The sequence below is a fragment of the Tetrao urogallus genome, assembly GCF_951394365.1.
Source record: "Tetrao urogallus genome assembly, chromosome: 3".
Taxonomy (NCBI): Eukaryota; Metazoa; Chordata; class Aves; order Galliformes; family Phasianidae; genus Tetrao; species Tetrao urogallus.
Window position 1 is genome coordinate 68,637,216 of NC_136815.1, and position 14,750 is coordinate 68,651,965.

The following is a 14,750-nucleotide window of genomic DNA, read 5'->3' on the forward strand; positions in this document are numbered from 1 at the left end:
ATCATGGGACACTTAGGCATGCAAATTGAAAGGAAAAAATAAAATGGAGAAAGAAAAAGAAGGGAGAAAAGAGCCAAACACAAACTGTGATACACAGAATAACACTTTGCTTTAAGCTTCTTCCAATTAGGAAGGAGGCAAAGTTTTTTAAACTTAAATTGTTGTCAGAATATTGCTCATTCACTACTCTGCTTTACTTTTAGTCTGGTATGAGAGATGAGTGCTAGTTCAGAACTTCCCTTTGCACACTGTCCTTGATTTTCCTTTCTGAACCACTGAAAAATGTTCCAGGAGTTTCTGCCTGACTAAAGCTAGCAGCACTATGCTTGTTCTAAGTAAAAGAGAATGTGCAAGAATTGATCTATCCCTTCTTCCTCTGTTAGAAGTCAGTGCAGTAGAAGATTAAGATGTGTTTCCAAAGCAGTAGAATATATTTTTGATACCAGCAGTAGATGTTAAATCCCAGCACATCAAAATCTTCAGCAGAATGATGACTTGGCAGAGGTTTAAGAAATGAAGACTGTTGACGCAGAAGATTAATGCATTTGTATGCTTACTTACAGTTTCTTCTCTTGTAATATTATCCCTATTTACGGCTTAATGAAACTAGATTACACTGTTAATACTGTCAAGGTTATTATCCTCTGTAATATTTGTATTCTGATAAGGTGGATGGGCAGGTGAACGTGAGATGGAGGAAGAAAATTTTCTCTTAACTAGTGCCCATCTGATTCAAAGAGGGAAATTTTTGCATTGATTAACAAAGACAGCAGAATGTTCATTTGTATTCATACCAATCTATATGTTTACCTTTCCACTGAATCAGCTTCGTGAATTTTGAAAGACAATTTTGTAAGAATGTTGTGATGAATTATAATTACAAAAGTTATGCAGAATACATCTCACATAGTATAGGTTGGATCCATCCTGCCTCATGCTAGTAGGTATAAACTCCCTATTGCTAGCATCCTGGTGTTGCATGAATTTCCCTTTTGGCACCAAGTAGTTCAATTTAGCCCAAACAATTTGATACCATGGTAGTTGAAAAAGAACAATTCAGGTTGGAAGGGATAGCATCAGGCTTAAGTCCAACCTCCTGGTCAAAAAAGAGCTAGTTATAAAAAGAACTGGTTTGCTGCATGGTCTTGAAAACCTACCAACATTGAGGCCTTGCACCTCTGTTGTGGCAACCCCCACTATCAATACAAGCTGAGCATTGAGTCCTGCCAAAAAGAACTTGAGAGTACTGGTGGCTGGCAAACAGGACATGAGCCAACAGCGTTCCCTTGCAGACCAGAAAGCCAGCTGTATCCTGGACTGCATCAAAAGAAGCATGGCCAGCAGGGCGAGGGAGGTGATCCTGCCACTCTACTCCACGCTGGTGATGCCTCGCCTGGAGTACTGCCTCCACATGTGGAGTCCTCAGTACAGGAGAGACATGGACCTGTTAGAACATGTCCAAAGCAAAGCCACAGAAATAATCCAAGGAATGGGACACCACTCCACAAGGACAGGCTGAGAGAGAGCTGGGGCTGTTCTGAGAAGAAAAGGCTCTGGGGTGACCTGATAGCGGCCTCTCAGTATCTAAAGGGAGGTTATAAGAAATAAGGGGAAAGGGTCTTGAGCAGAGTCTACTATAATAGAAGAGGAAATGGTTTCAAACTAAAAGAAGGAAGATTGAGATTGGCTATAAGGAAGAAGATTTTTACAGTGAGGGTGTTGAGACACTGAAATAGCTGCCCAGAGATGTGGAGGATGTCCTGCCAAGTAGACATCTGAGGTCTGGCTGGGGGGCCACTGAGCAACCTGATCTAGCTGTACTGTCCTTGTTCATTGAAGGGAAGATGATGTAGATGAAGTGAGTATTAATGCTCACTGGAAAATAAAGCCTTGTTCCTATGCTTAATTGAGGGGGCACACAGAAGGAATACGAACACAAATCACTACCACTGGGCGAATTCAAAACGAAACAGAATTCATTCTGTCAATAAAACTTTCATAGCATTATATAGTTAGTATGTTTGTTCATCTTACAGTTTCTGATATTCATACAACATACACTTTCTGATTACATCAAAGCATGTACTAGTGCCAGACTAAAGATTCAGCTACCAGAGTATCCTATTTCCATGACTGACTGAAAACAGTGGAACAGAGAAGAATGAGACTCTAGGGTACTTATATATAACAAGGAACATACAAGCACTGTCTTCTTAGCAGAAGCAAAGATGCATAAAAAAAACCTAGAAGTTTTATTGAACACAATTTATTAATGAACCATGAAACTTGAAAGTTTAGATCTTCACTTACTGAAAAAGACACAGAAGAAAACACAGTGAGGAAATCTGAAAACTGAAGTCCATCAGAATTATGACAAATTATTTCATACTCAATGTTGCCATTATAATGTAAATATCCTACAATGCACTGATAAATATAAAACCAATGAAGTACATGTTTCTGTAATTCCGTTTCTGTCAGGAGACTGCTACAATACAAACAGCATTTAGAAGAAGCATGATCTCACTTAAAATGCTATGCTTTACCAACCAGCAAGTTGTTTTGACTACAACTGGACAAATCCAAACAAAGTTTTAGCCTATTGAAAGCTTTCATATTAATGCCCAACTTTCACAAAGTAATATGGAAAAAAACTTTACCTAATAGGATAATTAGACAAGAAACACTGCCTCATAAAAATGAACTACATTATTCTAAAATTTCTTCAGTCTAAAAAGATGCAATAATCTCTGAAAAGCATGGTATCCTGTTTTCAGGGGAAAATTAAATCATATATCGAACCACAATGCGAATTCTTCTTAGGCTCTTGATAAGTTACAAGTTACAGATACACAATTTTCATCAGTAAGTCATGATTTAAGTGATTCAAATGATTGATCCAGTTTCTACTGAACTGATGACAAATTTGAAATTCACTTCATTGATTGCAGGATCAAATAACTTGCTGCTTGCAATCTTTTTTCTCCTGTTGATTAACTGAGCCCTTCTTTAAATTTTCCATATTTAGTGCCTACTCACTACAAAATCAAAAATGCACACTACCATTCCTTAGATGAGCTATCCCCAACTAAGTATTTGAGAAGTAAGTTTTTTGTCTTGAGGCTGTAAACATGTTGCTTTAATCTAATATTTCCATCTCAGGGACATCCTTGTTTGGCAAAAACAGTTTAACAGCTTCAGTGTTTTTCAGAAGCTTAAATGAATTTTTGAATCTAGAAAGTAATACTTCTAACCAAGACAATTTTAGATGTAAGACTATTTTTCTTTCATTGCTAGAGATTAGATGAGTTATCTATAAATGGAAAAACAATAACACAGAGTGCAGAATTGCTTAGGAATGGATAACTTAAATGTGTAACAAAAAGGAAAGATAATAAAATATTTTTGAGCAGAAGAGTCAGAAATAGCAATAGTAGTAATTGCATTTACTATTTGAGTTCCTTCTACCTCAAAGGATTTTAAAACAACATATGAACCTTGAGTGAGAATGTACCCTGAATTACATGCAAAGGATGAAAGAGAAACTTGTAAATTCATGTTTGTGGAATTTCCAGCCATTCATTTTCTTGATAGCATGTAGACATTATGCCTTCAAAGGAGAATAGAAAACACAGACCAACATCTGAATTCAAAATATAATATAAAGAAAGATGCTGCAAACTGCTGGACTGTTCTGCTTGTAAAATATAGAAGGCAGAGTTAATGCTGTCCCCCCCCCCCCAAAAAAAAAATCACAAAAAAAACCCAAAACAAAACAACAACAAAAACCACACAAAACCACCAACCTATTCAAGGTGCTATACATATTCCAAAACTGATTTGCAGACCATGAAAACTTCAGAGACCTCAAACTTCTGCAGTTGTTACAGTAACACAAAGTTCATACCTGTGGCAAGATAAATGATATGGAAGAGCATGTCCTTGCCCTGCACAACATCCACAACCACATGAGAAAATCGGCTGTTGTCTTCCATGAAGTACGGAATTGGAATAACTGGTTGGACGACCTCATGCATTAAGAAGAATTTTTGAGCATCCTGAAGATTTCTCTCAGTTAGGTTCACATACAAACCCTGGTCCACGGTGCCACACTGAAAACACAAAATAACATTACCATATGCCTCAACAGAATCAAAACTCTCCGAATTACAGCACAAGAATATAAATACTAAAACCGTATCATAGATATACTTCTTAATTCCACATTAAGGTCATTTTCTGGTGTTGATCAGTGTGTCCACACAATGGCTGAGGAAGCTCCACCTCCCTGAGACAGTACTAAGGGTATTCCCTAAATCCAAACAAGATGAAAGGGCATCAGAATGAGCACAGGTGTGCTGTAGGAATATTTGGTTCTAACTTACATTCGCAGAGAAGGAAAGAGAAAAGCTGTCATCAAAAATTTCAGACTATTTTTCTTCAGAACTTACACAGACACAATGCTAAAGGCATTACAAATTTTCATATGAAATCCCATGGCCTACCACAGGCAGTCTGATAGAAATCCCAACACACAGCTTTATGTACAGTTCTATAAACTTCTTCAGACTCTGCATTTAGCCAAAAATGGACCATGCAGAGCTCTCACTATAAATCAAACTACAAATGTTATCCATTGCCAAGATACTTTTTCTTTGAAATTGATCACATATATCAGGAACCTGTACTAATTTTTGAGTGCAGAAAAAAAGTCCAAGCATAAATAAGCAAAGCAAAGTAAGCAATAATTGATTTTAACATCTTTCTGTTTAGGTCTTCAGTTAACTGAGGACAGGAGATAGATGCTGAGCCCATGTGAGTATGCAAACATTTCCATGTTCATTTAAATATTATTGCATCAGAAAAGTAAAACATTACTTCAGTATATTTATCAAATATTGATGTGAAAGAGATATTCTAGTCATATCTTTTACTCTGTTCTACTATGTCATAAATGGTACTATGAATTGCAGCATGAACTAAATAAAACTGTCTGCAAAATTATACCAGTTATTTTTTTATCATTGACATGTTATCAATCTGAAATTAAGCAATCACTCCAAATACACAACCTTAAAAAAAAAAAAAAAAAAAAAAAAAAAAAAAAAAATTTAAATCAGTAATTCCTTAATGAGAAAACCTATGATGAGGCAAGACAGTTAACCAACAGGAAAAAATTTTCTTTTTTTTTTTTTTTTTTTTTTTTTTTTTTTTGCTTTGTGAGTACCCTGCATGTCAGGCCAGTGAAAAAATTAAGCAACTGTGCCAAAGAAGAACTTCTCTGAGTATATCAAGCTAGAAAGATTCCAGCTAGAATGCTCACAGTACACTGTCATTGGTCTTACAATGGAAAATGTCCTGTGTAAAGAGAAAATGAGCTCTGGAGAGAAACAGCGTTTTTAAGACTGGGACTTCAGTGGTATTCCAATCTGGAAAATATTAAATTAATATAACCCAGCCTTGGAAATACAATGTCTGATGTAACTATCACCACCCAGAAGTAGTCTTCCTTCACAATCACATGCTTCTCTTTCTTAATGCTGAGCAGCTGAATGCTCTGAGGATAAATCAAATTCAGAGACTACGCAAACAGAAATTCAGGTATTTTACTATAACCATGCTACAAAAGAAAAGAACTCATTTTGGGAAAGAAAATCAGTCATTCAGCCAATGTACATATCCACTCTCCATGCAATACGTATTCTAGAGTACTGTAAAGTCACAAAAATGGTTACATCCAGCTCTGTGCATTAGACTAGCTTCTGGTATATGTCAGCACTGTGCTTACAGAGCCAGAAATCTGACAGAAAGTTCAACTGAATAAAAGATAGCACCAGTGAAAAAACAGAAGTTTGGCATCACTAATGATACCTAGAGATCAGTTAACACGAATTGGCTTCAATACTGCGTTTTAAAAGGCCATGTTACAGCTCTTAAAAGTAGCGCCGGCCTGCAAAACTGTTCTGTGAGATCTTATACAACCACTGCTGCTCTTCTTGTAAATTTGATAAAGAAAGTACCAGCCATATTAAAATCAGCCAGACTACCCAAGCAAGGAATTTCAGCACCTCTGTGCCTGGACTGGGAGCGAGAGATGAGCACTGGCAGTACAGTACAGTCTCAAACTGTTTTTAACATCACTGTTAGACAGCCAGCTTCTTTGGTGTATATCATTCTGTATGGGATGCACCCACAATAATTACTAACGCATTAGTAAAGGTTTGAAAGGCAGAGATGAATGACTTGCACTGGAGTTGCACTTAGAAAGAAGGTAAGACGTTTACAAACAAGCCTTTCTTCAGAATTCCTCTTCCAAAAGTTCAGCCTTACTTAGACCCTCTTAAAGTCAGTACTATAACAACATAAATGTTTCTGCAAAATGCAAAAAGTTATGAACATATATAGCTTGCTTCTGCAATATGGCTTAATTAAATGGTGTTTTGCCACTTGACAATAGCACCAAATTCAAAGTAACAAGGCTCTGTCCTGTAATTCAGAGCACATTTAGTTCCTTATTTTCCTCTGTTTGCATAAATCAGGAAATAGCTAAAACTACCTGTAGTCCCTGGTGGGTGGTTCTGTTTTATGCCTACAAAGATCTCATGGCCCTTAACAAGAAGGTGGGGAAGGTTGTTAAAGAAGCAGCGTTGAACTCCTGAAATCGTAGACTGAGAATAGTGGAGAGGCCTACGGAGCAGCAGGCCATCCCGTGCAGCCCATGGAAACCACACAGAGCAGAGGCAGTGAGTGACCATGGAGGATCAAGCGGCAGAGATGAAATGTTATGAACTGACCACAGCCCCAACTGCCTGTTCCTCTGGCCTGCTCAGGAGAAGGAGGTTGAAGAGGGTGGATGGGGAAAGGTGGTTTTAATTTGCTTTCAGTTTCTCATGGCTCTTGTCTGTTAGTAGTTGGCATTAAATTAAGATGCTCTCCCAATTCTGACTTTGTTTAGCCTGTGATGGTAATCGGTGAGTGATCTCCTTGTCCTTGTCTTAATCCATGAACTTTTCATCATCATACATTCCTCTCTCTGTTTCATTGAAGAAAGGGAGTGAGAGAGCAGCTGTGTGGTGCTTATCTACCTACCAGGACTAAGTCACAACAAATGGCTATGTGCTTACCATAAGTATTCCATTATTTTTGTTAAAAATTTCCAGTGATTGACTCTCCTTGAACTAATTCATTGTATACTGTCAGCCAACCACAGATTATTACAAGACCCGAGGCTGATAAATTCAAATGAGGAGGACACAATTTCACAAATTATTTTACTCAAACTCCTCATGGGGAAATATATGTAACACGGACTACTCTTCTTTTTTTTTCTTTTCTTTTTTTTTCTGTCAAATACTGTTTCCTTTCCTGATTGTAATAGCACGCACATAGTGCAAAAGAAAATAGCAATCTGATTATATTTGAGATAGAGATTAATGTTGCCTTGACAGATAGCTGTGTTTTGTTATGACAGAAGATTGAAGTAAAGACTTTTTTTCCTCCTACTCTTGAAAGAACATCACTTTTCAACCCAAATTATTTTGTGAAAAGGCAAAATTAACAATGCTGAAATTGGGGGGAACTCTTAAGCTTTCTTCATTTTTTAAAATTTATTTTTAGTTTTAAAGACTTGTGCTGTAATGTACTGGAAAACTGGTCTTAGTAACTATGAACTACACAACATTCTGAAAAACAAGAACAACAACAACATACATATCATCTTTCTCATATCTGTACCTGAAAGTTTGGATTAGGATTGGGATATGGAAGCCAAGCAGAGCGAGAGTTTTCCTGGTACTTGAAAGGTCCATTAAATGCCTGAGTTATGGCACTCAAGTTGAAAACACAAACTGCTGAGGCTGCTATGCTGTTCCTGTGAAAGAAATATAAATATTAACTTGGATAATAACATTACAAACTCAATTTGCTGAAAAATAAATAATTCCTTTTATTGATGCTTCAATCCTTCAAGTAATTAACAAAATGGATATGATCAACAAGGAGAAGGTATCTCAAGATAAAGATACACGACACGCTTACAATGGACTTAAATTTTTGGTCACCTTTGCCAATTAGCTCATGGGAGAGGGAGAGGGAGAAACTCAGAACTCTCTAGTATAGTATAGAAAGGCCAGACTATTCCCACATATAATCACGTGTATCAAGGACATCATTCTTCTAGTTTCCATGTACAGGATACAATTATTCTTAGGGTCCATTAACGTTTCTTCTGGGCAGTACAAAGAATCAAGGATTTTCAGCTTATGTTATTTTTCTGGACCCTGTGGAACCCCTGTGTAAAACACCTGAACAAAAGTTCCATCTTCTAAATGATGTTTTACTGAAAAAAATAAAATAAAATAAAATAAATTTTAAAAAATTGAAATTCCAGAAACACATCAAGGGAAAACAACTTGGCCTTCATGCTTTCTAGATCTCATGTTACAAGAATAGACAGCAGCCAGGCTATAAATACAGTTTTCTGTTCTTCTCTTGGATATATGGTAGACAATAAAGTAATTTTGCATACTGTAAACAGTATAAGTCAGTGACTTAGAGAGGTCTTAACCTGAAAAACTTTTCCACAATTTGAGATAAGGGCATAGTTAATAAAGGTAGCGGCAATAGTATATATTTGTACTGCAGGTAAAACTGCTAAAAATTGATCCACATCACATTCTTCTTATTTATTCATTTATTAAAACTATTTCTGTGTTTTACACAAGCCTACTATAAAAATTCCAAAATGACGGGAAGAAAAAATAGCCCCAGGCAATCAATTCTTAACAGAACTTTTCAAAACTGAAAAAAAAAGAGATATTGATTTAACAGCAGGATGAAAGACGAGTTTTCTTATTTATGCTCGTCACGCTTATTTCAAAGAATCTCCAAATCATAAAGTTTCAGGCTAACAATTTCTGCAGAATCAGTTATCAGCAGATTTGATAATATTCTAGATATATAAATTATCATTAATAGCAGCTAACAAATACTATAACAATACAGAATCTTCTCGAATTTTCTAAGTCTTTAAAAGTCACCAGATTGATGATTGTACATTTTCAAATGGTGTGAAAGAAACAAAACCAGCTTCATTATGAAGCAAGAGTTGCAATGGACTTAACAGCCACCCATAAATTGTGTAGTTTTTGCTAAGACTCACAATACTTATTGATGGAAATGCTTCAGGTCATCCCCCACAGAATGATTCACAACATATATGCAAAAAATAAGCATTAGTGTACAATAAAATCATTGCAATTCTGAAGCTGCTGAGATTGAAGAATGCTTAATGTAGTTTGGTAGTATCTGAGCCTACATCTACAGAAGGAATATGGTGGTCTCCCTCATGGGAAACTCCAGTGCTTCTTCATCATCAGCTTTTAGGGCTGAAATCACATGGGTTGTGCAGATATCTGTTAGACACATGCAACTTGGGGAAGTAATCAAAATTCCAAAAAGATTACCACAATATTCAAAATTTTATGTATAATATTTGATGACAGAAACAAATACATTTTGAATGGGAAAATAACAACAACAAAAAAAATATCAGTTGTAATTAATTTCTCTTTGAATAGTACGCCCCTATTGGACAAGGTAGAATGCTAAACTATTAAGGAAAAAAGAACTAGCAGCAAAGTTTCAAATGCTGCCTGCTTTCACGTAGCAAAGGTAGTCTTACACTTACAGATTCCTTCTCAAAGATTATGGCAGCTCTGACCATTTTACGCAACATCAGAGCAAGTGGAATTTGTAGCACAGGAAACAATCAATAGTCATTCTGAGATAAGCTTCCATGGCCAAAGCCTTGAGGATTTTCTGGAACAGAATTCTTCTGAACTGGCTTTTCATGGTAACTAGTAAAAAAAGACTAAACAGCACCAAATTTTTATTTTCCTATTCCTAATAATCCCAACATCTCTTCTATTCTCTTTTTAAAAGAAGAATTTGCTTCAGTACATTTCTGCAGTCTAAGAACAGAGTTTAAATTACCATTTGAGTCAGGAAATGTCACAGCCTAATGCAAGCTGCCCCTCACAAACCATGCTCACAGCCTGAGCTGAAAGGGAAAGGGTATGAAAGTCTGTAAGACATCTTTGATATGCCAACATCAGGCTGTACCAAAAGTATGAGAAATGAACTAAGGCCCAAATTCATGCTCACTGCAATCAACTAAGGTATCATAACTTGCTGGCATTCATTTGTGACTGCTGCTAACCAGGTAATGTACATTTATAGGAAGTAGGTAGGTATTTGAGTATTTAGAAAGGAGCACTGATAAATGCCCAATTTTAAAATTCTAAAATTCTAGGAAGAAATGACCTACGCAGCAAGAAGATGCAAGTGGGCAAAAAAATCTGAAACCAAAACATCAACCTTGTTCACACAGGTGAACACTGAGTTGTGCAGCCTCAACTCAAGGGCTATTCGCACTTAGCAACAAGCAAACACTATTTATCACATTTTAAGTAACTGCACATTTCTAAGGCGAAGTTCTCTTTCTTTCTTAAAAGTTAAACTACTCTGACTTCAGAGCTGAGAGTCTAGAAAGCTTTTATGTAATTCACAATATTTAATTTACAGACTAAACAATACCATTTCAAATTTTGTCTTGTTGATATAATGGGTCCAGTTGAAATTAAATTAAAATTTTGGTTTGATTCTAAAGCTCAAATAAGAGTATGTGAAGACTGATTTCTAAAATTTAAGAGAATCTCTCTGTATTTGTTTGGGTCAAGTGAACACTTATTGACATGGTAAACTTACATCATGTCAATTTTATGATAATGTGAAATTATAATTACAAAATATATTTATTTCATAAATACGTAATGTATTTACGCTCAGAAAATAATGTGTAAAGAAAAAGTGTTTGTAAGAATGAATGAAACAGCCTTAAAACGTACAAAAAAGATGACAGAATAGCCTTAAGATATATGAATAGGACAACATAATAGTCTTATAACACAACTGCCTCCATGAGGTAACGAAATATTAAGAATTGTACCCTCCTTCCATACACCTTCAGCAATTCCTATGGGATGCATTTGGTGCTGAGATCTGTCCACAAGACTAGGCAAACAGTAGTTTGAAATTACTGTATTCACTTGGCAAATACAGAACAGAGAACAGCCCAGAAGCTTTACTTTTTATTTTTGTAAGTAGCAAAAAAATATATCATGGAATTTACTTACACATTAGTGGTAAAAATCCCATAGATCAAGTCCAATTCTGGCAGGAAGAACGTGCTCTGCAGTTCGTTATAGTAAAATGGAATTTCTCCAGGACGAGAGCAGTTCAGCCGAGCTTTCATGAAGGTAGTCCAGGTATCCTCCAGCACAAATTTGCCACCAATATCATTTTTGCAGACTCGAGCAGCACGAGAGAAGACTGTTTTGCCACAGTCATGTTCAACTGCATTCTCTCGGAAGAAGAAGTAGGTGAAATTCCCAATGTCATAAGATGACACAAAATTGGGTTCTGAAAATAACAAAATAAAATATTATTTACTGTCTACCAGTGATAGATGCAGTCATATGGACATGAAAGTTTATCTTCAAACATTACTTTTCAAAAAACATACTTTTTATTGGCCTTGTGGGGAACTAGCTGTTTCATGGCCCTTTAACATGGGCTAAATGGGCTCTCTGCTCTGGGTGCCTGTGGCATGCAACTGTGCTGGGCAGACTTGGCCCAGGTCACTGTTGTCTACCTTCAAGAACATCATCAAATTTTTCCTCTCCACGATGCTGACAGGATGTATTCTTACTGTGTAACTACTTCAATCTTTCATGTTAAACTCTGTTTTTTCTTTGCCACCATGCCACTCTAGATTACCAGAATAATGGATGGTTACTAAGTGTGACTAAGAATATATTCAGTGGCTTTAATGGGAAGAAAGAATTCTAAATGACAGCATTCAATGGTAAGGTAACAACACCTCAGTTCTATCTCATTTAAAAATTTTCTAAGTAGATAAAAGGGGTATATATGATATAAGGAGCTAATAGTGATACAAATCAGAGAATAAAAAACATATAAAGAAACAAACTAGGAAACAACGTATGATTATAGTTATTGAAAGGAAAGAAAGAGTAGATACCAAAGACAATAACCTTATACCCCATTTTCCATAACTATTACTAGGACTGACAAGACTGCATGAGTTTAAGAGAGATTGACAACTTGATGAGTTCTTGTAAGAAAGACATGTTAGATACATGGATTTTGTGGAGAAGAATCACAGAATCGTAGGGGTTGGAAGGGACCTCCAGAGATCATGGAGTCCAACCCCCCTGCCAAAGCAGGTTCCCTACACCAGGTCACACAGGTAGGCATCCAGGCAGGTCTTGAACATCTCCAGAGAAGGAGACTCCACCACCTCCCTGGGCAGCCTGTTCCAGTGCTCCGTCACCCTCACTGTAAAGAAACTCTTGCACACATTTGTGTGGAACTTCCTATGTTCCAGTTTCTGGCCGTTTCCCCTTGTCTTGTCTACTCATGCTGCTGAAAGGAGTCTGGCCTCACCACTCTGCCCCCCACACCTTATTTATAGACCTGGATCAGGTCCCCTCTCAGTCTTCTCTTCCCAAGGCTGAACAGACCCAGTTCACTCAGCCTTTCCTCATAGGAGAGATGCTCCAGGCCCTTCACCATCTTTGTGGCCCTCCGCTGGACTCTTTCCAAGAGAACCCTGTCTTTTTTGTTCTGGGGAGCCCAGAACTGGATGCAGTACTCCAGATGAGGCCTTACCAGGGCACAGTAGAGGGGGAGGATCACCTCCCTCGACCTGCTGGCCACGCTTTTTTTAATGCATCCCAGAATGCCATTGGCCCTTTTGGCCACAAGGGCACACTGCTGGCTCATGGCCAACCCGTCGTCCACCAGGACACCCAGGTCCCTCTCTGCAGAGCTCCTCTCCAGCAGGTCATCCCCCAACCTGTACCAGTGCATGCAATTATTCCTCCCTAGATGCAAGACTTGCTTTTGTTAAACCTTATCTGGTTTCTTACTGCCCAGCTCTCTCTCTGTCTGTCCAAAAGAGCACCCCTTGCACATGGAATCATTACAAAAAAACCTGGTGCCTCCAAGAAACAAGTAAAAATTTTGGTTTTGTTACTAATTTTATTCTAAAGTGGAAAACAAAGCACAAAACAATCTGTATTTAAAAACATCCACTGTAATGCAAAACTCCAAAAAAGTTTAATAGGTGGACATTTGACTAACTGCCTTACCGTATTGAAAAAAGCTGCTGTGATTGAATCTTGGCATTTTACAGGAACACTGCTAACTTGTCAAAGCTTTGAGTGGAAGGAAAGGAAGGAAGAAGGGCAGGAAAGCTGGCATTTTGAACACTTCTCCAAAGACAGCTCAGCTCCCAGGTTACACAGACTCCTGTCCTGTCTGAGAGTCTCCAAGGCTTTTTGTCAGCAACGGTCAACAGCTTCCTAGATATCTGAAGCTGAGTAGACATTTGAAACTCTCCCACTCATACTCAAAACTTTTACTTATGATCCTATAAAGCACTTTCTTGAGATTTGTCTATAACACAACACATTTTCCCAAGACTCAGCTCTGCATATTGAGCACAAACATATTTGGGCAGAATTTGTCAGTAACAAAAAGATTCTACTTATTGGGCAAATGTATCCATTCAATCTGCATAGAGGAACATCCTGTACAACTGCTAAACACAGAAGCCCTGCCTCACAGTCAGGTCTGATTATGATGCTTCGCAAGGGAGGTCCAATAGCCTAAAAAATGTCTTTGCATTGGCAGAAGAAGATCTTACCATAGGGCCAAAACATTATGGGAAACACTCCCAGTTAGAATAATTAATTACTGACAAAATGTTTATAACCTGTAGGAATAAAATTGATATGAAATGCATTCAGAATGTTTTTAAGATTCATGAAAAACCCACATAAATCTTGCACAAAACTATTTTAAATATGCACTGATAATCATAGCTCTTGTATAAACAAAAACTAGTATTCGTATTCCAAAGATTAAAAATTGAGAAATACCCTATAATCTGCAAACACCTGTGCATATACTGTACTGATTAGGAAGTAATGAAAATATGACCTGCACTTGAAAGTTGTAAAAACTATTATCTCAGAGCTACCTCAGGGAATTCTGTGAATCTGGAGGGATTATCATGTCAGGCTTTTTTTTTTTTTTTAATTTAATTTTCTCTTTGGAAAAAAATGAACTGAATCACTTCAAAGCTTGAAAGGAAAAATGACATTCCTGTCTAGGAAAATTTAGTTTATAAGTTTCCCAATATTGTGCTGTGAACTGCTATTTGTTGACATGGAGGACTTGTTATAAAGGTTTTTAATACAGGAGAGGAAATTACTTTTATTTCCTGCTGAACTTGCAGGAGCAAATTTCCATTTGTTCTGGAAGAGTAAATGCATTTCTTCTATGAATGATAACAAGTGCATAGCATTCTGGTATGTCACTGGATACAGATAATAGGGATCAACATGAGACTGTCAATCTGTAATAAAGTCATGACTATTGTAAATGATCTTTACAGTTTATACATACATATATATATATATTTATATATGTGTGTGTGTGTGTGGATATAACATATAACTTATGGATGTGTGAGACTTAGTAGATGTTCCCAAACTAAAAAGAATCAACAGAATTGGAAAAGCAAGAAAAAGAGTTTATCAAAACGGCATGACAAGGTTTGCCAATGTACAACATGGAACAACACTACACAGATACGTGAG

The 14,750-nt window shown here is 37.0% G+C and overlaps 1 protein-coding gene across 1 annotated transcript in view; it reads right to left on the reverse strand.

The window, feature by feature from the left end:
- Positions 1–14,750, reverse strand: part of SEMA5A (semaphorin 5A) — a gene marked incomplete at both ends in the record, with an annotated part of 216,220 nt that overhangs the window by 104,944 nt on the left and 96,526 nt on the right. Inside the window, 3 exons of the mRNA XM_079533089.1 lie at positions 3,908–4,112; positions 7,735–7,870; positions 11,196–11,481. Coding sequence (XP_079389215.1) covers positions 3,908–4,112; positions 7,735–7,870; positions 11,196–11,481 — 627 coding nt within the window. The remainder of the gene's footprint in view (positions 1–3,907; positions 4,113–7,734; positions 7,871–11,195; positions 11,482–14,750) is intronic.